The sequence below is a fragment of the Nilaparvata lugens genome, chromosome 5 (assembly GCF_014356525.2).
Source record: "Nilaparvata lugens isolate BPH chromosome 5, ASM1435652v1, whole genome shotgun sequence".
Taxonomy (NCBI): domain Eukaryota; kingdom Metazoa; phylum Arthropoda; class Insecta; order Hemiptera; family Delphacidae; genus Nilaparvata; species Nilaparvata lugens.
In genome coordinates this window covers 43,893,871-43,919,241 of record NC_052508.1, presented here as the reverse complement: position 1 = coordinate 43,919,241, position 25,371 = coordinate 43,893,871, and the positions used below count along the sequence as shown (strand labels likewise).

Here is a 25,371-nt window from a genome sequence, read left to right as displayed (position 1 = left end):
TTCAATGGTGGCCCATTGTGCAAAGGGTCTAAAACCTGTTTTAAGCCCTCCTTTCCAACAAAATTCTGTTCTGCTCTCCTGTGCAGAAAGAGATTGGCGTTGATTCTCATGGAAGTGTTCACACATTTGCAGTCTGTCAATATACGAACACTACCATAAATTGCTATGACAGGATATTTTTTCTGTCTAGTCAGCAGAGCAGAAATCCATCGGGCAGAATTCCAATTGTTATTTGGTCTCTATCTCGAAATCCTACTAATACATAAATAGCTATTATCAATTACAATTTGCTGTAGAATATACTCAGCTTTAATTGTTTTAAAAGCAATACTATTCCTGAATTCCTAAAAACCCAAGACTGATTTCCTGCATTGAAAATTGTACAATATACGATTAACACACAAACTAATGTTATCAGTAGATATCCATACTTCCAATGATTTGCTGTCTTGAAATATAATATTACATTACGTTTTTTACATGTTATATCAACATTTATGATTAAAATCATTAAATGAACTGAATAGCCTACAAATACATTACATTTTATACTTGACTAGCCGTCAGGCTCGCTTCGCTAGCCGTAACCGTCTAGCCAGGGGCTCCGCCCCCTGGACCCCCGACTGGATCGTCCAAAAATGAGATCAGCAGGCTCGCTTCGCTCGCCTGCATTTTTCATTTGAGCATGCTTCAATCCATCAGAAAGTCAAAGTACTTTCTCGCTCGATTCAATCACTGATTAATTTCAACTATTTAGTGCAGGGTGGAAAACTTCGTTAGGATATTATGAGAATTATTGTACTTCACTCTACTCTACTCTAACGAACTCTCATGATATGAATAACCTGAGGGTGTTCTTCAATGTTAAACCATCTCAAGTACTCAATTTAAAATATGTTTTATCTAACATACAAAGGCTAAGAGTCCCCCAGCTCAATGCTGTATTATCTGCTCAATGGCAGGGGTATCATTGGCGCCACCCAACTCTTTGTAGCTCTAAATTTGTCATGTTAATTCTTCACTGTAGATTGATATGCCGTTCAGATATGGACGGCATAATATAAATGTGTGATCAGCAAACTCTATAATTTTTCAAGAACTTCCTTGTAAACCACATTCCTAGTTTTCCCTTTTGGCTGAAGGATGAACAAACTTCCAGGTGAACTCACTCGTGAGCAAGCAACATATAACTGGCCATGAGAAAAACAGTCAGTACTCAAGTCCACTCCAGCTACTTTCAAACTCTGTCCTTGTGCTTTATTGATGGTCATTGCATAGCACAATTTCACAGGAAATTGTAAGCGTTTGAACTGAAAGCTGTATTCTGTTGGGATGAGGGGAATCCTTGGTATGTATACTGTTTCTCCCTGATTGGCTTCAGTAATTATTTTTGCTTCAATCACATGTTTTTTCAGAGAAATGATTTGAAGCCTGGTCCCATTACACAGCTTTGGTGGGTTTAAATTACGTAAAAGCATGATTGGTGTTCCAACTTTCAGGGTGAGGTTGTGTGGTGGAAAACCTGGTGGATCAAGGGTATTCAAGAATTCAACTGGGTAATGCACAGCATCCTCAATTTCAATCACAAAATCAACAGATTCATATCTCATGACTGCTGTTGAGAGCTTTTCTAATAGGAAATTGTTTATGGAATTCGCTAACTCATTGGTAGGAGTGAGTATGGCTCTTTCCCTCAACCATGAAGCACAATCCCTGTGAGAATTTTCAATATCTGGATATATTTTGCTTGTCAAACTCATAAGATCTTCTACCACTTGACAAAGACCACTGGGAATCCTTATTTTCCCTTCTTCCTCCAAAAGCATTCCATTTCCTATTCTCAACAATATTTCAGAGAACTCTTCTGCTTTCATTTCATTTTTCAGATGCACACGCATATTTACTTTCAGTGATAGAGTTTCCACTTGTGACCATAAATAGGAAGACTTCAAACATGCCTTCATTTCATCAGCACGGGTTCCTCTAGGTATAACTGGCAAAGTCTGTCTAAAGTCACCTGCTAAAAGTAGTGTGACTCCACCCATCAGTCGGTTCTGACTCCTTATATCTCGTAGTGTTCTATCAAGAGCTTCAAATCCTCCTCTATGAGCCATTGTACACTCATCCCAAACAATAAGTTGGGCTTCTTGAAGTACCTTTGCCATTTCACTTTGCTTTGAAATGTTACACAGTGAGGTCTCTGTATAGCTGAGGGGTAATTTGAATGCTGAGTGGGCTGTTTTCCCTCCGTCAAGCAAAGTTGCTGCGATTCCTGATGAAGCTACTGCTATAGCAATTTTCTTTTTGCTCCTGATTGTGGATAGCAATAGGTTTATCAAGAATGTTTTGCCAGTGCCACCAGGAGCATCTAGGAAGAAGAGATTCCCATAGTTGGAATCAATGCTGATCAAGATTCTGTTATATGCTTCTTTTTGTTCCATATTTAAATTTGGAACATTCAATTCGACTGCTTGATTTAGTTTAGTAGAATCATATGATAGCTCACTCTGATATCTACGATTAACAACTACTCCTGGGTCACGTTGAGGCATTGGAAGTCCATAATCAGAAATTTCTTTTCCTGACATGAAACTAACTATGTCTTCGAGAAGAATTAGACATTGGTTACTAACAGAATCTGGTTGCACTTCTCCAAAATCCTTAATCATTTTAAATTTTATATCTTCTGCAAGGCTATCTTGATATTTTTCATATAATGGCTTTGGATTGCTTACTTGACAGAAAAACAGAATAATAGCGAAAAGTTCACGAATTTTTTATGATGTTTTGAAAATGGAGGCTTCCTTCAAAGTGTAGTCCCAGTGAGCATCATCCTCTAACAAACCAAGGGCTTTACAGGCCATCTGGAATGTTGATTGGACTTCTCCATTCACAGTCTTTAAAGCATTAAATGATGTGGGTCCATGAACCTGGTGCAATAGGAGACGTAGATAATAGCATTCAGAATTGTCAGGATGAACTGTATATACTCTGCCTAAAGTATGATCTCTCTTCACCCTTGGATATCCTTTTACACTAACTCCCTGTTTCCTCCTAGAGAGCTTGTTCCCTTTCCAAATATAATAAGCTGGAACTTCATTATACTTAAGAGTCCTTGCAAAGTTGTCACTATTGCGCAATTCAAAAAAACCAAGGAGAGTTGTTTTTGGTGGGTTAATTACTTTATCCATAACATTATTTTCATTAAAGTAAACTCTTTGACCATTTTCAAGATGTACAGCAAGTTGCATTACAGGAGGGTATCTTTCATGGATAGGAAAGCAAAGAATGCGCCAAGCTGCCTCAGAGCTACTAATATATCGCCCTGCTTCATATTTTGTCACCTCATCCATATCTTCAATTGTGAAAACTGCTTGATCTGATCCTTTGTTAACATATTTACAAATATATTTGATGGATTTAACTGAATTGCAGAACTCAACATTTATGTGGGCACAGAAGGTGCGAGATAGAATGGGACTGTAAGGAACTACCCAACGATTGTCAATAATATTTCCATTGATATTTACGGTGAATCCGCCATCCGAGCAAGATCGCCTTCGATATAGTGGGTAGCCATCCTATCCAGTTTGAGTTTCCTTCAAAAATGGTCGAGGATATTTTTTTGTGCAAACTCCACCTCCACCCAGCATACATGGTGACTTACTGTTCAGTGAACCACATGGACCATGGATCATGGTAGTCTTAATAATTTCATACAAAATTGGATCTGTGTCAGGATTTGGTATTTCAGCTACTATTACATTGTCAATGGACTCTGGCTTAATCTTATTTTCTAGCCACAAAAGTATATGAATGTGGGGAAGACCGCGTTTCTGCCACTCTACTGAGTACATGTAACACCTAGGAGATCCAAAAATGCAAGCTTTGGTCAGTAGCTTCATCATTTGCTTAACTTTAATGTGGAATACCCTTGTTACAATATCGTGTCTGTCATGAGCTCTCTGTCCCTTTCTCAAGTGTTCTTGAATCTCCGACCATTTTGGATTGCATGTGAATGTTATAAAAAGATCTGGTCTCCCAAAATGACGAACGTAGGTCATGGCATCTTGAGTTCTCTCATGCATGTAGCGTGGACCCCCTGTAAAAGATGATGGCAACACTGTCATCTTGCCAATTTCTGAAACTTCACAGTCTCTTCGTGTCATTGCATCCTTGAGGTGTACATATTCTTCACTTCTCAACTTCTTCTGGTTGTTGCGAATCCAATTTAACCTTTCAGTTTCAATCTTAGCATACATATCAACCAAAAATTGATTGAAGAGTTGACGAAACAAAACCACACAACATTCATCGCCATCACGTTCCATTATTCTGTAACTGTAGAAATTAGCTGCAGAGACTGTCTTTCTGAGAGGATTCTTGGTCTTGGGGTCACATTGATGTATGTTAATAGAGTAGCCATCTTCTCCTTTACAGAACATGAGAGGATACTGTAGAGTATCATATGCACGGTGTGTCTCACTTATTTTAACCACTTTTCCCCCTCTGCTGTGGATAACAATATATCTTTTCTCAAAAGCTTGACCAACAATTAGAATAGCAACTTCTTTGCTAGTTGGTGCTTTGAAACGCCCTTGATGCTCTCCAGGAAGCTTCCTATCAGCATTGATTATAACTTGAAAATCCTTTTGGTCTTTAGGAATATTATCCACAGCAGCCATGAAATCTAAAATATATTTGTTGTGCTTATGTAGCATTTTTTGAAGTTCTTGCACCAGTTCTGGCTTAACCCCTGGACAGATACTGCAACGGATGTTTTTCTCATTGTCAACATCACCAACAAAATATATTTGTAGGAATGAAGGTTGCTGATGCTCATCTGGCATAAGGCTCCCAATTCTGTGGTAGACCTGCCCCTGAACCTTAAATGTTGGCATGAAGTTTCCCTCCTTAATCTGTTTAGCACCAAATGAAGTCATTTGGAAACATCAATTGTATTTTCGGATTGAAGAGATAAAGTGTTCTGACAGTGGATGCTGGTGCATAAGCAGACCATATAAGGGTTCTGGGTATGAGGCAGGTTTTGGGAGCTGTACTTTACCACTGGCACAGCACATTCCAGGGCTCTCATCTTTCCACTTGAGGGCATTGCACCAGATACAGGGATATCGCTGTCCTAATTGTACATCCTTGTCTCCTGAATAATCAAAATGAACATCATATTGAAAACCAGACATGTATTTCTTATGAATTCTACTCTCATTATATCTCACTTTAGCTTGATTCACATTAGGGGTTCTCTCATTATAATTCTTTGCACTTTCCCTATTCACTTCTGGATTAGATTTTTTGTATTTCTCTGTTGCTTTTCCATTAACTTCTGGGTGGAACTCATTATAATTTTCAACAGCCTTCCTGTGCACTTCTGGGTGGGACTCATTATACTTTTCAACAGCATTCCTATGCACTTCTGGGTGGGACTCATTATACTTTTCAACAGCCTTCCTGTGCACTTCTGGGTGGGACTCATTATACTTTTCAACAGCCTTCCTATGCACTTCTGGGTGGGACTCATTATACTTGTCAACAGCCTTCCTGTGCACTTCTGGGTGGGACTCATTATACTGTTCAACAGCCTTCCTGTTTACTTCTGGATTTGACTTCCTATATTTGTCATTGGATACTCTATTCTTCTTCCTCAAAATGCTATTTGTGAACCGCTTTCTGCGTTTCTTTCCCCTTGAACTTGAAGAGCTTGTTACAGAGAGAGCAACAGACTCATCTGAGCTTGTAAGATCAATATGTTTGTGTGTTTCAACCTCAGAGATCTCAAGAGTGATATTAGGTTGTCGTGAATAGGTTGGTGGAGAGGTATCAGGTTGTTGTGATGGATTATCAAGAGGTATGAGAACATCAAAATGACCATTCATTAAGTCTCCAGTAAACCTGAGTCTTTTTGTTTCTTCATCGGCGTCTCCAAATCTTTGCAGTAACACTTTATTATGGTACACTTCAAATGTAAAAGGAAATATCTCAGAGGCAGCCATTATTTCACAAGTAGTACCATATGTGTCAGCCTTGGACATGTGGGCCAGGTATTCCGCCTTTGTCCTGTATGTATCACCAGATGGTTTCATGGTAAATGGTTCAAACCGACGCCAATTATTTGATATATGTTGCACAATCTGGAATCGAACCTGGTTACTTTGTGCATCAGTGCTATACATCAGGTAAGATAGGGAAGAGAATAAACATGCACCATCACCCCTGATCGAAATAACTTCATGACGCACCTCTTCACGTAGGGGTAAAGTGAGAGTTCTGGAGAAAAGCTGCCCCAAAGCTGGCTCAAAGCTGGAGAAAAGCTGCCCCCAAATCTGCCCCAAATCTGATTCTTGGTTCTAACCTTGCCCAATCCAATGTAATCTGATCTAACCTAACCTAGCCATACCCCTAATCTCACAATAAACCTCAAATGAAGATTTCCCACTTTTTTGGGAAAAAAAAACTAGATCCAGCTTTTTTTTATTTCTTGAATAACTAAGAAACCGTTAATTTTACAAAAAAATTACAAGAGTAACTTTTTCCAGTAAATCTAATAACGAATCCATTGACACCCCATTTGTCAAGATTGAACAGAAAATAAGGGAAAACTAGATCCAGCTTTTTTTATTTCTTGAATAACTAAGAAACCATTAATTTTACAAAAAATCTACAAGAATAACTTTTTCCAGTAAATCTAATAACGAATCCATTGACACCCCATTTGTCAAGATTGAACAAAAAATAAGGATCTCATGGGAAAACTAGATCCAGCTTTTTTCAATAACTAAGAAACCGTTAATTTTACAAAAAATCTACAAGAATAACTTTTTCCAGTAAATCTAATTACAAATCCATTTGTCAAGATTGAACAAAAAATAAGGGAAAACTAGATTCAATTTCTTGAATAGCCAAGAATATTTTTTTTTCAGTAAATCCATTATTTGTCAAGGGATCCTAACTCTGAAACTGAGCAACAAGCATTTTCATGTTGAGACCCTTCTTAAACCTCAGCACTAAACCCCCCCCCCACAAAGGGGGGGGGGTTGGGGGGTGGGTCTTGACCCTCTGCCTTTAACCTGAACTACTTGAAAACTCACCTCAGGTTGTATTAAACATTTATTATAAAAATAGATCATGAGTGTTGATAAATTTGGTTGATATTTGTATGATAAAGATAATAATAGAGATATTAATGTTGATATCAAAAATTTGATTCAGAATTTTTTCCATTTTTTATAATGTATACCATTAGCTGCAACTTTCATACCAAACATCAATCTCAATAATGAAAAAGAATGGAAGTATATGACTGATCCAAACTTAATCCAACAATTCTCACTTTCTTCTGGAATCTCTTTTAAAGAATGGTATGAAAAAAATGTAATAAATATGGGTGAAAAATCTTAGGTTTAGGTGAGTACACCCAGAAAGAAATTGTAGATGTAGGTGAGTACACCCAGAAAAAAATATAGGTTTGGTTACCCAGACCAAGAACATTATTCAACTTTAATGAAAAATCTAAGCTCATATAGATGACACTATATCATCACAGTCAGTATTTTGCTTTGAAAGAAGCTGATAAATCAAATAATAATATAAAATGCTTTAAAATTAAATTTGAAGAAAATGGTTGGAGATCAAGACAAGAACAATTCTACAAATCAATGGGATGATGCTGAAGGTAAAATATTGATACATTTGTAGATAATACTTTTGATTTGAATAATGTCTAGTTTTTGTTATTTTATAGAAGATTTAATACTCTTTTTACTGTTCCACTCAGTGGTGTATATTCAAACTCATTATCATAGAGGATTAAACAGTAGGCCTAGGCACTGGTTTTTTTTGAGAAATTATTTGTTGTTTCCAATGTCAACTTTATGTCTATTGCACCAGATTTCAATAGTTCATTTTGCTTACTTCAGTCTATAACAACCAATGGTGCATATTCATGAATGTTTTATACTCAATTGATGTACTGCTGTTATAAGGATAGTATTCATTTTGGAATTCAGAGAACATGTGATACAATAAATGTTTATTACCAACAATATTTTCATAGGGGAATGATTGAGCATTTAAATAGAGATTAACATTGTTCAGATTACAGAAATCAAATGTGACCTGTTAGCAGTTATAACATTTTTTCCTATTCTTTTGTAATCCAAGAATAATAAATCTAGGTTTCAATATATTTGAAGTTGTCTTAACTGTCCATTGAAGATTAGTAGTTTCAGGTAATTGCGGAAATTCATGCAATTCCCATGACCTGAATGGAATGGTAATTGGTATATCACTATGTGTTAAACTCAGCAGATCAAGACGAACAGTGTCAGAAGCATGTATGTAGGGTACTTTCCATTGTAGTTTTGTAATATCAATTTTCACTGATTTTGCTGTTTCTGATTCAATACAATTTAAGTCTGATGATGATCTTAATAGAACAATTTCCTGACGAACATTTAATAGAACTTTTCTATAGTCTTCCATTACACCTAACCACATATCCAAAGGAATGCAAAAGCAGAATTTATCTAAACTTTCCATCCAGTCAACTTCCATCCTGCATTCTCCATAATTTTTTCATTGAGTTTTGATTGACGTAGATAGTTTTTCATGGTTGTTGTCAATCCTACATTACGTGTGCGATCAACTTCAACCCCTCCCAATTCATATCTGATTTCATCAAATAGGTATGCAACTCCATTATTGATAAGTGAAAAGTCCTTGGTTTCAACATCATTCTTATCTTTCACTTTGATTTCGCCTTCAATTATGAGAAAACTTCTACTTGGAAGTGTATAAATATCTTCTTGTTTTAAACTAATTCGAATTTCATCATTGTAATTAATGTCTGTTGAATATATGGTGTGTGAGTGATATACTCATATTTGGTAATACTCTCATCAAGATGTACACTCTGATCAACAAGTAATATATCTGACTTGACTTCTTTCTTATACATTTTTATTATATATTTTTTCTTCTCAATAAAACCTGAGGTGAGTTTTCAAGTAGTTCAGGTTAAAGGCAGAGGGTCAAGCCCCCCCCCTTGTGGGGGGGGGGTTTAGTGCTGAGGTTTAAGAAGGGTCTCAACATGAAAATGCTTGTTGCTCAGTTTCAGAGTTAGGATCCCTTGACAAATAATGGATTTACTGAAAAAAAATATTCTTGGTTATTCAAGAAATTGGATCTAGTTTTCCCTTATTTTTGTTCAATCTTGACAAATGGATTTACTGGAAAAAGTTATTCTTGTAGATTTTTTGTAAAATTAACGGTTTCTTAGTTATTGGATCTAGTTTTCCCATGAGATCCTTATTTTTTGTTCAATCTTGACAAATGGGGTGTCAATGGATTCGTTATTAGATTTACTGGAAAAAGTTACTCTTGTAATTTTTTTGTAAAATTAACGGTTTCTTAGTTATTCAAGAAATAAAATAAAGCTGGATCTAGTTTTTTTTCCCAAAAAAGTGGGAAATCTTCATTTGAGGTTTATTGTGAGATTAGGGGTATGGCTAGGTTAGGTTAGATCAGATTACATTGGATTGGGCAAGGTTAGAACCAAGAATCAGATTTGGGGCAGATTTGGGGGCAGCTTTTCTCCAGCTTTGAGCCAGCTTTGGGGCAGCTTTTCTCCAGAACTCTCACTTTACCCCTACTCACCAATGACAATTTCCTCCATTTTCAAGATTTGTGACAACCAAAAATGTATTACTCAAATTGAGGTTGATGTCAAATGTAAAAAAGAATAAAACCGATTTTAGTTTAAATTCCGATAATAAACCGTATTTAATTCACTTTCTCTATGAATTTACTCTCTCTACACTAAATTGAAATAGCTACTATTCAATGTAAATCAGTATGATAATCTGTATAATACCTGAAGTATAGCTGCAGCACTATTCAAAGCACGCTACCGTATCAGTATGAAATTATGTAGTTGGATTAAATGAGTTTCAAGAGGATGGTATTCCAGTAATATAGCAAAGTACAGTATAGTTGTACTTTATAGTATAGTCCAGTACAGTTATGACACAATACTGATCTTTATAGTATAGTACAGTGTACAACAGTGTTCAATAAGACAAAATTTAGATTTATACAGCTCACCCAACAGGCATTAACACAGATCACAGCTCACAATCGACAATACTCACTAACTCACAACTCAAAATCTCACTGCAAACTGACTGAAAATGCAAAAACAACCAGCAAAAATCATTGTCTTATCGTTTGACGCTGGATATTATGTCTCGTCATGATATTCATGAAGTAACCATGACATTTTTTATCTCACAATTAATAGAAGATTAGAATGCAAAAGCCTATTTCGATCAGGTGGAATGATCGGTGAATAAATTATTCTCTACATCGTGAGAAAAAGATTACAGAATTTAAATTAATTAATTATTAAGATTATTAAAAATTGATGATTAAAAAAATTATAAAAAAAATAAATGAAGAAAAAATCAGACGGACCTGTGTAACAAATTTGAACAATATTTCTTTATCATTCTGAAAAAAATTGACAGCTATTAAGCTGCGTACACATATTCGTGCTTCCAACCCGCACCGAGCACGCTCCTCCCTCGTACCGCCCTCGTACCACCATCGAACCACAGTCGCACCGCCCACGCACCCATCATGAACGTTACGGAAGATGTTAGATCTTCTCGCGTTCCCCGGTCGAACCATTGTTGCTCGCCGGTCGATCATCAATCGCTCTGCTGGAGTGACGTTCGGTTGCGGTGCAGAGCGACAGTCTGTACGCACCTTAAGACAGCTCTTTAAAACACACCTGTTACTATATCGGCGTATCTTTGGCAAACAAAATTCTTCCACTTCAGCTGAACCTGTGTACTGAATTTTTTTAAATATATTTCCATCAAAATTATTGAAAAAGTTGAAAAAACGCAAAAAAGCTGAGAAAAACGTTGGGAAAAAGCTGATTTCAGGCGTATCTTTGATAAAATATTAAAGTCACCGAATCACAAAATTTTTAGATCCTAGCTAAACCTCTATACCAAATATGAACATTTTCTGTCTATTACTTGATGAAGGAACTGGGAAAGCGCAAAAATAAACGCTAATTTTGGGCGTATCTTTAACATTATTGCAAATTCCTTCCAACACAACATTATTATATTTATAATAATATACAAAATAGCTGAGCTTCTGTACTAAATTTGAACATTTTCTGTTCATTTGTTTTCGATAGAGCTGAGCGAACGCTAAAAAACGATGGAAAAATGCAGATTTTGGGCATATATTTGGAAATTTTTTCAAATTTGTTCTTAGTGCGCCTCTAAAGGGCCAACTGAACATACCTACCAAATTTGAACGTTTTTGGTCCGGTGGATTTTTAGTTCCGCGAGTGAGTGAGTGAGTGAGTCAGTCAGTCAGTGATGCTCACTGGGACTACACTTTGAAGGAAGCCTCCATTTTCAAAACATCATCAAAAATTCGTGAACTTTTCGCTATTATTCTGTTTTTCTGTCAAGTAAGCAATCCAAAGCCATTATATGAAAAATATCAAGATAGCCTTGCAGAAGATATAAAATTTAAAATGATTAAGGATTTTGGAGAAGTGCAACCAGATTCTGTTAGTAACCAGTGTCTAATTCTTCTCGAAGACATAGTTAGTTTCATGTCAGGAAAAGAAATTTCTGATTATGGACTTCCAATGCCTCAACGTGACCCAGGAGTAGTTGTTAATCGTAGATATCAGAGTGAGCTATCATATGATTCTACTAAACTAAATCAAGCAGTCGAATTGAATGTTCCAAATTTAAATATGGAACAAAAAGAAGCATATAACAGAATCTTGATCAGCATTGATTCCAACTATGGGAATCTCTTCTTCCTAGATGCTCCTGGTGGCACTGGCAAAACATTCTTGATAAACCTATTGCTATCCACAATCAGGAGCAAAAAGAAAATTGCTATAGCAGTAGCTTCATCAGGAATCGCAGCAACTTTGCTTGACGGAGGGAAAACAGCCCACTCAGCATTCAAATTACCCCTCAGCTATACAGAGACCTCACTGTGTAACATTTCAAAGCAAAGTGAAATGGCAAAGGTACTTCAAGAAGCCCAACTTATTGTTTGGGATGAGTGTACAATGGCTCATAGAGGAGGATTTGAAGCTCTTGATAGAACACTACGAGATATAAGGAGTCAGAACCGACTGATGGGTGGAGTCACACTACTTTTAGCAGGTGACTTTAGACAGACTTTGCCAGTTATACCTAGAGGAACCCGTGCTGATGAAATGAAGGCATGTTTGAAGTCTTCCTATTTATGGTCACAAGTGGAAACTCTATCACTGAAAGTAAATATGCGTGTGCATCTGAAAAATGAAATGAAAGCAGAAGAGTTCTCTGAAATATTGTTGAGAATAGGAAATGGAATGCTTTTGGAGGAAGAAGGGAAAATAAGGATTCCCAGTGGTCTTTGTCAAGTGGTAGAAGATCTTATGAGTTTGACAAGCAAAATATATCCAGATATTGAAAATTCTCACAGGGATTGTGCTTCATGGTTGAGGGAAAGAGCCATACTCACTCCTACCAATGAGTTAGCGAATTCCATAAACAATTTCCTATTAGAAAAGCTCTCAACAGCAGTCATGAGATATGAATCTGTTGATTTTGTGATTGAAATTGAGGATGCTGTGCATTACCCAGTTGAATTCTTGAATACCCTTGATCCACCAGGTTTTCCACCACACAACCTCACCCTGAAAGTTGGAACACCAATCATGCTTTTACGTAATTTAAACCCACCAAAGCTGTGTAATGGGACCAGGCTTCAAATCATTTCTCTGAAAAAACATGTGATTGAAGCAAAAATAATTACTGAAGCCAATCAGGGAGAAACAGTATACATACCAAGGATTCCCCTCATCCCAACAGAATACAGCTTTCAGTTCAAACGCTTACAATTTCCTGTGAAATTGTGCTATGCAATGACCATCAATAAAGCACAAGGACAGAGTTTGAAAGTAGCTGGAGTGGACTTGAGTACTGACTGTTTTTCTCATGGCCAGTTATATGTTGCTTGCTCACGAGTGAGTTCACCTGGAAGTTTGTTCATCCTTCAGCCAAAAGGGAAAACTAGGAATGTGGTTTACAAGGAAGTTCTTGAAAAATTATAGAGTTTGCTGATCACACATTTATATTATGCCGTCCATATCTGAACGGCATATCAATCTACAGTGAAGAATTAACATGACAAATTTAGAGCTACAAAGAGTTGGGTGGCGCCAATGATACCCCTGCCATTGAGCAGATAATACAGCATTGAGCTGGGGGACTCTTAGCCTTTGTATGTTAGATAAAACATATTTTAAATTGAGTACTTGAGATGGTTTAACATTGAAGAACACCCTCAGGTTATTCATATCATGAGAGTTCGTTAGAGTAGAGTAGAGTGAAGTACAATAATTCTCATAATATCCTAACGAAGTTTTCCACCCTGCACTAAATAGTTGAAATTAATCAGTGATTGAATCGAGCGAGAAAGTACTTTGACTTTCTGATGGATTGAAGCATGCTCAAATGAAAAATCGAAAATGATCTCATTTTTGGACGATCCAGTCGGGGGTCCAGGGGGCGGAGCCCCTGGCTAGACGGTTACGGCTAGCGAAGCGAGCCTGACGGCTAGTATATATATAGATTCAAATTTTTATTTAGACATTGGAATGAATAAAATTGTAGTTATTCTTTAAAGTTGATACCCGTTGAATATTTGATGTGATTCTCAGTTTCAATCAATCTTTTCTTATTCTCTGTTTGAACTTTCTATGTGGTAATCATCCTATCGAGTAACTGATAAGAGTACTTGATGATTTTCATTATCTGATGATTGGTGTAGTTATAGAAGTTTGGAATTCTTTGTTTTTCATATTAGTTTCTCCGGATTTAGTCAATTGGGTCTTTTATTTAATGTGTTATGAATTGTTTTTAATCATTAACAATTCACAATGTAATACTTTGTTATTTTCTGCTAGAAAATATAGCATAAGAAGATATTTCATAGTATAGGGCGTCTATGTTCCAAATTTCCCTGTTAACTCAAGCCGATAGACCGGGTAGTTCTTTATCGTGAAGCGTGATGCTGGTAGTGTCTCAATACATGAATGCGGATCGACTTACTTGATGCGGTTTTAACAACTGCTGGGTCTCAGCCAGCTCCGCCGGGGAGAAAGCACCCTTCTCCTCCTCATCGGAGATAGACAGAGCTAGGTAGAGTGAGAGGGAGGGGAACTAAATGCGATAAGACATGCACTGTATTGTTTCCGTTCTAACCATATACGGCTTGGTTTTAAAACTGACAGTCTTTACTGTACAGTACAGTGAAATCTTTCAAATACAATAAAGTGGATTGAGTTAAATCAATAGACTATCAAAATATTATTCCATACTAATATTTATTTATGCTGAACACCAATTCATGTAGTTAGTGATTTGTGAGAAATGAATTTGTATGTAATTTCAGTGGTCCGTTGGCGGTTGTGAAGTTGATTGGAGGGGGAGGCATGTTGAACGACGTGCATAACCAAGGTCTGACATCAGACGCTCTGATAGCTCAATACCTGAATGTGGGCCAGGCTGATCGCGCAGTCAACCTGTTGCTCAGTCTCAACTGGGATCAGGCTGGCTACGCGTGTCTCGCATCGTTGCATCGAATTGTCAATCATCTGCTGCGTTTGCCATTAACACCTGATAGAGAACGTAATATCACCTTATTACTTTTTATTTTGTAATAATTCATCCATAATATTATAGAGAAAAGAATCGGCTTATACATGTACGGGATAGGAGATGAACTGATTAACTTGCAATTTTTGCATAAAGATCCTCAATTAACGAGGATGGTCATAGGCTAATCTCATTTTTATTAATCGATTAATTTTAATTTAATTTAAGTTTACGTAACTATAAGAGCTAAACCAAACAAACCTTTCTTCATATCATGTGATTCTATAGCTTATTTATCGATATTACATACAGTTTTGGGACTCATCGATATTACAGGGAGAGACAGTTTTGTGCTCAGCCAGTTGTCGCCTTCCAGACATAATATTGTACACTATGTTTTTTCCCTCTATTAATAAATAATTAATGAATTAATCATTATATATGAAAATAATTTCAAAAAATTAGTGATCCATACTATGAAAAAAGAAAAGCAATGTTGTTGAGTTTTTGAGAGTTGTCATATATCGATGTTATGTTGTTGTCTTCTCCCAATCATATTATTGTATAATATAATTATTTGTGATTGTTATTTCTTAGGGACCCATTACACAGCCATAATGACTTCTGTTTATTTACATGTATACATTGGGCCCGTTCTGTGAACATGGAATGTGGTAAATTGTCCTATTCACAATTTACCAAGTGAAAAGTTCCACGTTCCATGGGAGGAATTTTGACAGATTCTGTTCCAGAATCCTGTTCCAGCTTCAACTTTCTGCCTCACAGTCGAAGTGTAATAATGTCCGACCTGGTACAGTTCCAACTATCTGAGCTCTCATTGGTCGATCATTGTAGTCTGCTTGCTTCTCTGCGCATGCGCTGATAGTTTACCATTGCATAGAATACATAACCAACAATATAATCTTTGATAACCATTCATTAAATGAATTTTTCTCGATAGAAAATTTCAGAGTAATGGAATAAAATAAATTTACACTTTTCTAGACGGTAGGTTTGTAAAACAGCCTTTCTTCATTCACGCAGCTAGTAAACGACACATTTTAGTGTAAATCAACTTTATATGTGCGCGCCAAAAGCTTGAACCAACGATTTTGAAATGGCGTTCCATGGGAACATTTTGCTCTTGTCACGTGATGGAACAATTTACGATTGGAACTGGAACAATATTATTTACTGTACACAGAACGTACACATTGTATAGTCACGGTCTCGCGAGTAGATCCCTGGAACGATTTATCCCTTTCACAGCATCAACACGCTACTATGTATAGCAGTAACGCTGAGTTTAGCCAGCTATTGGAGTCAACCAGCATAGCAACTTCAAGTAAATAACAACCTGAGCACAAATAGAACCACAAATCAAAATCCTAACCCCAATTTCATTACTCTGTTCTTAGGGGTAGACTATATAGAGACTATTTTATGATGTAAGATAATGATGTAATATTATAACTACTGTTAGTTCAATAATTCAAAATCGAGTTAATTTTATTCGTAAGTTATGGGAATTTCCCTTCTCAGTTTGACGTTGGTAATAGTATCTTGCAATTGATTGTGTTTTTTCCATTCTAGTTCAGTTGGAAACAGCTCTGGGAAGTTTTCATGTGCCTGCTCGCCCCTTAAGTCATTCCACTGAAGAAGAATTTGCAGATCCTGTAAGGGACCTGACCAGGAGATTTTTTCACCACTTGCTCAGGTAAGGCAAATTCCGCTGTGAAATTGCAAGAAATTATAAATTTGACAAGGTATGCAGCGTAAAGTGTCGGGAAATAGCATGTATCAACTGAATTTTTCATGAAATCGCAGAAGATTAATCTTCAGAATTACTTTGTCTGTAATTTCCTCTATAATATAATGAATGTTCTGACACGGCACACCCAGATAAGAACCAGAAAAACGACCAGACTTCATTTTATAAATGAACTCTCAATCTCACAAATGGTGTTTTCAGCAGCTCAATCTTATTATATATAAAATTCAGAAATAAGTTACACTCAGAAATAGCTATACCATTTTTTCAAAATTTGAAGGAATATTTTATTCATTCTTTAGATTTTGAATTTTTGTGTGTTAGGTACTGTAAAATATACTTCTAAAATCGATTTTCTGACATAAATTTATTGCATAACTGACAAGAGTTATTGCAATGTGATTAGCAAAAAATACTAACTTGTAGCAACAATTATACAATGTTTGAAAAATTGTGGGCATTTTTTGACAAGCTTACCCCTAATTACTCACTCATATTTAAAATGGTGACTGGAGGAAAAATGTAATGGGTACGATAATAAATCGGAAGTGTATTTGCTACACTTAAGAAACTTTCTCCACTCTTGGAAAAATCTGTTGCCTACAACAAAGTGGCACTTTCCACTTCAGGTACAAAATAACTTTTGTAAACATAGTTCATTTGCTCGGTTCCTCCCCAGGTACAGGATATTCGATAAGGCGTTTCGGTTGGCGATCGATCTGAACGAGCACGATCTGTTCATGGATGTGCATCACTACGCAAGGCTAACAGGCGACACAGCCATGGCCGATGCGGCTCTCCAAAAAGCCGACCAAGTCTCCGATTGCAGCTCGCAGTCAGGTAATTTCATTTTTCATAGACAATACATACAATTTTAATGACAACTTCCACTTACAATTATTTAAAAGATAACCTCCATTGAGATTCATTTTGCATTGTCAATGCAAACCAGCATTTTTTGATGCGATTGTACTGATCAAAATTCATACTATTCATGAATAAATAATATTTAATCGGTCAATCAGGTACAAGAATACATGTCAGACATTGTACATGGACCATGTCAGACAAGCATGAATACAACAAAAGGAAGACTATAGATAGTATCAGCTTTGTAACACAACTCCAGTCAACTTCAAAATATTCGTCAACAGTGTACAAACACTTAGCAATTAATAATGCTTTCAAAGCCCGCTTAAATTGGCTGAGTGGCAGCTGCTTCAATGTATGATTATACTTCACAGTTGCAACCCAGTTCACATTTGTAGAAGAAGAAGAATAGCATTTATTTGTAATCAGGGCCATGCCCTATATTCAAAGAGTTAAGCACTTAGTATTCAATAATACAAAAATTAATTTACTAGTTGACTAAATCACTTTTTCATAACTAGTAGTTCTGTGAACAGTAGACTTCGCGCAGTTATATACCGCAGCCTCCTCTTATAATGTTCATCAGCAGAGTAAATCCTGCCTGTATGTCGTGTCGGCGAGATATCGGTGTGAAAACGGCTAATGGCTGTTGGGGTTGGTGTATCAAAAATGCTAACATCAAAAGCTAATCTCCTTCAAGACATACTGTCAACAGGACAGGCCGAGTTCAAATGAGAGAAAGTTCGAGAGACAATGCTATGTTATTTTAGTTATTAATTGCATGCGTTATTGCACGCAATCAATAGTTCATTTATTTATTAATTTATTCACAATGGAGACAACGGGTTTCCCCAAATATGTCTCCTTAACAATAAAAATTGTACAGATACAAATGAAAATAATACGAACTTATGCAATAATAAATAATACAAATAACAAAAATACCACCTAATTCAAAAATGAAAAATACAAAGATTTCAAATACTTATGAAAAAAGTAAAAATAAAACAAATTGAGATATCAAAATTCCAAAACTTATAAAAAAATTAAAGAATATAATAACAAATAATGAACAAGAATTTTATCAATAGAATAGATAACATAACTAAACGACGTCCCAAACCATATGCACATCCACACTGATACACCAACTATTTATTTGATCAGATCATGCTTACACAAGATTTAATTATCATAATATAACACTTTCCGGAATTTAGCGCGAGAAAACCAGAAGACATCTAGGCGCCCAGACAAGCTGTTATAAGTTCTTTGCATCCTATTTAATAGTGCATAAAAATTGCATTCAATGAGGCAGGACCTCCTAAATACCGGACCTGAGCATACAAACAAGATGGCCGCCATGTTTGGTTGACTAACTTACTGCCATCAGCTAGGTTCCAACTTTCTCTAATAACTTATTACTGTTCAAAATCATTTTTAAGAATTCAAATAGGGTCTAGTTTTATTAATTTAATCAAGGTTTATTAAAGAAATAATTATTTGATAGGGTATTATTATTTGATAGGGCTTTATTTATTCTCATGCACATAGCATTCAAGTGCAATTCACATAGCTTATAATAATCGTTATTTTATTCTAGCCTAAGAATTTAATGTTCTCAATTTTCGCGACTTTGCTTGCTAGAGCAACTGATTATTATTCTTCATGTTGCAGTAATTGTTCAGAAATATATTGCCCAATACCTTTACACACAATTTAATTGGGTAAATTAGTATAGTTTAAATGACCAAATTAATTTCAACCAATACAACACTACGAAATTAGTTTTATCATAACATTGTTAGCATACATTAGTATGATAGAAAATATAGATAGAAAAGATAGAGATAAATAGATAGAAAGTATTTGCATACTTGTTTTATTATCTTTTCTTGTTTTCCTGGTTTTTATTTTGTACTGAAAGTGAATTTTGTTATCATGGTGAGTATGTTACTTTAACCGCCATTTTGTGACGTTTCTGTTATTTATTTATTTATTTACAAAAAATATATACAAACAGGTTTGGAACGTCACAAAATGGCGGTTAAAGTAACACACACATAAAGTAACAGGTTTGGGAACAACAGGCATTATAGCCCAAAACTGTTCCCGATTCAACATAACTAAGTTCTTCATAATTATCAAGAAAAAAGTTAATGAAAAATTGAAAATGTTTAAAAATAAGAAATAAACCAATAGGAAATATTAAGAATATGAATAAAAATAAGTACTAATTTAACAAATAATACAGAATAAGAGAACAATAAAACAGAATTTCGTTCCACTCCAAAGAAACACAGTTAAGAGAAGAGAAAAAAATATATACCAATGAGAAAAAATCATAATATGCTATACTATATATGTTGTAACAATTAAAAACTACCATCAAGAGACAGGCCAAACAACTCATGCGTCACCAACCACATAGGCACCAACCCTACTTCGACACGCGTGCACAATCGAATCAACCAAATCAACCGACCAACCAAATATATCCAGACCGATACAGCTCACATTGAATAGGCGCTGCATCCTTTTAATTGGTTCATAATAACTATAGTCCGTTCTGCAGAAGGCAATTGTAAATGTATTGCAAGATCTAGCTGTCAATTGCAGAACATGGAAATTAATCAATGATAAAAGGGAAGGGCTGTCCATTGCACCATTCACTAGCTTACATAGAAAAGTAATGCCATGCATATCCCTTCTAGAAGCCAGCGAATGTAATTGAAATTTTTCTGTGAGACTTTCATTGTTCTGCACTCTTTCACTGTCGTGAGCCGTGCCGGTCCGGTAATGTGACCAAATCACTGAACCATACTCCAATCCACTGCGCACCAAAGCACTGTACACTCTAATAACAGGGACACACAAATCCCAGAATCTTGAAAGCTTTATTCACGACGTGATCAATATGAACATCAAATCTAAAAGCTTCATAAAAAATGATGCCAAGATCTTTTGTTGTTTTGCATATCTCCAATTTCTGTCCGGAAATTGAATACGTATTATCTATGAAACATGGGTCTGTTTTTCTGGAGTAACTAACTACATAACATTTTTTAATATTCAATTTGAGCTTATTAGAATGACACCATTGAGCCAGATTATTTATATCTTTCTGCAGAGTAGCTTAGTCATTTGCATCTTTCATATGTCTGAATATTTTTACATCATCTGCATAAAGTAATATTCTGGACTCTATTGACTGGGGCAAATCATTTATTAGAAGAAGAAACAGAAGAGGTCCTAGGTTTGATCCCTGAGGAACTCCTGCTGTACATATATACTGTTTGTATTTATGAAACCTCAACTGAACATATTGCTGACGATTACATAGATAGCTGGCCATGAATTTTACTGCTTTGATAGAGAAGCCGAACTTACTATAAAGTTTTTCCAAAAGTATGTCATGATCAACAGTAGTGCCTTGGATAGGTCCGTGTAGACAACGTCCATGCGACCACCATCAGCGAGTACGGAATGTACCTCATGGCTGAATTACAGCAGATTGGAAACAGTCGAGCGACCAGGCATAAAACCATGCTGAGCTTCAGCTATTCCAGACCTGGTGAGCCAGAAAATCTGACCGTGCAACAATACTTCAAAAAGCTTTGCTATCACATTGATGATCGAGAACGATAATTCTCAACATTTTCTCTACTTCCAGACTTGAATATTGGAGTCACACGCGCAATCTTCAAAGCATCTGGAAAGGCTGATGTTTTAATAGCCAAGTTGAAAATGTATAACAAAGGTTCAGCTAAAATTTCACTGCAACCTTTAATAATATAGACTGGAATATCATCAGGACCTGCAGACTTCTTGTCATTTAAATTTTTGATAGCTGTTAACACTTCATCCAAAGAGAACTCTGTAAAGCCCCACCCATCGAAGCCATCATTCATCCCTCTACAGTCTAGGATAGAAGCAGGATCATATGATGAATTATTATCAGGATATACGGAAGAGAAGTAGGAACCAAAAGTATCTACAACAGCACCACCAGTACACCTATTACCCTGCCATGAAACCGCTTGAGGTACCTCAGCACCACTTTTCTTTCTTTTGCTTTTCACAAACGACCAGAAAAGTTGCGGATTTGTCCTTATAGAAGTTTCAAATCTAACCACATAGTTATTGAATTCCCTGCGTATATTAGCTTTCAACGCTAACGTTATACCGTTAAGTGGGAGGAGACAGTCTTGATTTGGAAAAAATTGTAGGGAAGGCACCATTACATAGTTTTATTTTTTCTCTTGGAACAGTCACATAAGAACAATCTTCACACAAAAACTTGTCTTCTTTAATAATGTCTGATGCTCTAAAAAGATTGATACACACAGCCGAATTGTTGGTGACTTTAGAATCTTTCTACACCTTGTCCATTTTTTCTCAGCTCTTTATCTTTGGGAAAAGCAAATATTGTCACTAAGGGGGTTTTTCTATAATATAGTTCGATTTACACCCAGGGACACAACAATTTCTAGGCATGTTCAATTAAAACTGTTCATAGGCCTACTCATTGTAGCATGTTGTTATAAAGCTAAATGTTGAGTTACGGAGATGATAAACAAAAATTAATCTAGGCTACGGTTGAATATTATAAAATTATTATTGATTAAAACACTTTGAACACTGAATACACTTTGAACACTTGACACTCACTATACATTTTGAATTCTTAAAACTTTACTATTCACAATTTGAATTTATCAAACATTTACTAAACACTTTGATTACTAAAAAAATCTAATTTGAATCTCTATTGCATATTAAATAATAATTATAAAATGATAATTGATCAATTATAAAACTCGTAAATATTATAAAGCCCGTGACATTTGTAAACAAACTTCACTTAACTACAACTAAATACTAAAAACTGATGCCAACATAATTATCAGTGTCAGCTGAGTTGAGACCCCACCAAATATCGGCGCCATTTTACCTAAATTTTCACACAGGCGCAGATCCGGTATTTAGGAGGTCCTGAATGAGGCATGCAATTCATAGTCTACACAGCTGCTGATTTTTTACCAAGTTGCATTAAGATATTGAATTGCATGTGTCATGGCATGCGTTTTTTAATCTACTCTACAGCTGATTTATGATGAATAAATAATTCTATAGTCTGATTTTTACTCTAATATTGGCGTATGAAGGAGGCTCCTTTTTCCTTTTATATTATCCTTGGAATGCAAAATTTCCAAAAACCTTGTATATACGTCGAAGCGCAATTTAAAAAGGAACATACCTGTCAAATTTCATGAAAATCTATTACCGCGTTCTCCGTAAATGCGCAACATATAAACATTCAAACATTTAAACATTAAGAGAAATGCCAAACCGTCGACTTGAATCTTAGACCTCACTTCGCTCGATCAATAAGGTTTTTCGAGTATTGTTGTTAGTTTGTTCAGTGTATTCAATATATTCACATAATTATTATTATTATTATTTCGAAATTGAGTCCCAGTGTCGGTTGAAATTTAGCCTGTGGTACTTGAAATTAATGACCCAGGTAGTTCTAACAGCTTCTACATAAAAATTATATATATATTATTTATTTTTACTACTGTTAAATTTGTCTAAAGTACCATCACTTTATCTGAATCCATTACAATATTTCTTTTAAGTTTGCCAATGTAGGTAACGATTTCTTGCGTCATTACACATGGGGAATATCAGTAAGAAATGTTGTACCGTTTTGTCGGTTCCAGATTTCAGATTGGACAGAGCTCCCTGCAGTTTATCCAAGTACCCCTTCTCTCAAGAAACAAGTAAAAGCATGTGTCACTGGCTAGTCTCAGTCGGGAAACACAGCGGATTTTTGAAAAAGCCAACTAGAAATTCAGTTGTTCACCTATTAGAAAATTTGGGTTTAATAATGTGTACCTGGGTAATGAGAATCAAGAGCCCTGCTAACATCTAAATTGGATAGGTTCTCGCTATGCTTATCCACTGAATAAGTAGACTATAAAACTTTTTAAAAGTATTCAGTTCTATCCCCTGATCGGTCCACAGGTTGCTCGCTGAGGCATAATGGATTGACTTCTTACTTGATATAACCAGTTGTATTTGAGTTTTGTGTCTCTGACCCTACCATGAGCTAATTCTGGTCTCAAAATTTCATAGCATTTTCTTGGGTATCTATTGACGGGCATTTCTAATAGTCGTATTAACCAATTCAGAGCTTTTCGAAAGACTATATTAAACAGTTTAAGGTTACCTGTCTCAATGTGAATTGCCCAGTCAGGAGTACACCTATAAAGGAATAGCAAACTCTTGAAAAATTGATACGGATTTTTTCCACTGACTCCATGCATGATAACCCTCACACTTCTACAATACCCTCGGCAACAAAATAGTGTTATACAGTTTCATTTTACTCTCCCAGGTATCAGACTTGGCCTGAGCTAAAGCATATCTGATAGCTGAACTAATACTTTTCGCCTTAATGCACAATGAGGAGCAAAATGAGTTGTAACGATCTGAGCTACAGATTTCAACGCCTAAATATTTATAGGTTTTGACAATTTATATCTTTTCCTGGCAATAATAGAAGGGCAAATCCTTCTAAGCCTTGACTCCTGAAATATCTTCTCATGTCGCATATGTATAATGAGAAAAGCAAATGACTGACTGAATCTCCCTCTAAGACGCCCCTCTCCACTGGAATGTAACTGTTATTTATTTTCAAAACGGCATGACCGTACAACTCTTGAAGTATTCTTATTATTTTACCGCTTACTCCAATACTTCCAAGCTTGTGCCATAATTTTGAGTGAGGAACATTGTCGAAGGCTGCATCAAAATCGACAAACAATGCAAAAACATTTTATGATGCATTTCAACGTGGTGGGACACTATTGAATGCAAAACGAAAACATTATCCACACATCCGCTTTCGTTCCTAAATTCACATTGGCCTTCTGGCAGCACCCCACTATATTCTGCCTGAAAGAACTGGGCAAGAACATTGGACGTAACTCCAATGTGGCAAGTGGACTGTAAGAATGTTTGAATAAAAAATAAATAGTTTTGACAATAAGATACTGACTATCAACATTGTAACACCCAATTCCAAACATATAAAACTAAGATAGTTAATGTATGAACTGCTTGGAGTCATACCATGAGAGAGGATTCATAGACAAATACTTAGGATAGGGAAGACGTCAATAAAAATATAATATAACAGAAACCAGTGGAGGATTTATTTTGATAAGGCACTATACAAAAAGCCTTAATAATAAGAGCTGTTGTGATGCTGAATATAAGATTTATATTTGGACTCAATATAGATATAAGCAATGCAAAGATGCTGAAGATAAAATTAATATTTGGGTACAGTGTGAACAAACAGTAATAATTAATGATTTGATATTGTCTACTAATCATAAAGGATTATCAGATTGATTGACATTAGTTCAATAGACTTGAAGGTGCTTATAATGAGAAAATAATAATGTGCGCTATAGTAGTAATTACAAACAGGAATAATTAAATTAGCATAAGAGGACGTAGTTACTTAAATGTAGTGTTCGATATCATATCTGGTCAATGAATACATAATAGACCATTAGAAATGCTAGGAGAAAGAGAGTAATTTCCAAAAATAATATTTGCTGAATCAAATGAAAACTATTAATAGAAACAATTTATTCAGATTAGAAGGTGTGCAATTGATATAATCTAACATTAATGTGGTACATTAAAATAAAATAAGGAGATAGAAGATAAAAAATACTTGAGAGTAAATAGATATGCTGACTTTAAATATGAATAATCAAATTGGCATGAACAAAAATGATTTCAATTGGTAGTATTTAAATAGCCTAGATAATGTGAAAAGTGAATTCAAACTGGCCTTTGGAAGATAGAGAAGAGTAAAAAATAATAAAGAGTTGCTAAGTAAAAAACAGCCCAAAGGGCGATACTCATCCAAAGAATGAAGTCAAGGTCGACTCAAGGTTAGCCGTGATCGCCATGTAGTAAGGAGCACCTTGTGTGGAC

The 25,371-nt window shown here is 35.7% G+C and overlaps 1 protein-coding gene across 2 annotated transcripts in view; it reads left to right on the top strand.

Annotated features, from left to right (window-relative positions):
* Positions 1-25,371, top strand: part of LOC111045325 (WD repeat-containing and planar cell polarity effector protein fritz) — a 111,061-nt gene that overhangs the window by 47,068 nt on the left and 38,622 nt on the right. For both annotated transcript variants that reach the window (XM_039428402.1, XM_039428401.1), the window contains exons 7-9: positions 14,506-14,741; positions 16,302-16,425; positions 17,159-17,319. In XM_039428402.1, coding sequence (XP_039284336.1) covers positions 14,506-14,741; positions 16,302-16,425; positions 17,159-17,319 — 521 coding nt within the window. The remainder of the gene's footprint in view (positions 1-14,505; positions 14,742-16,301; positions 16,426-17,158; positions 17,320-25,371) is intronic.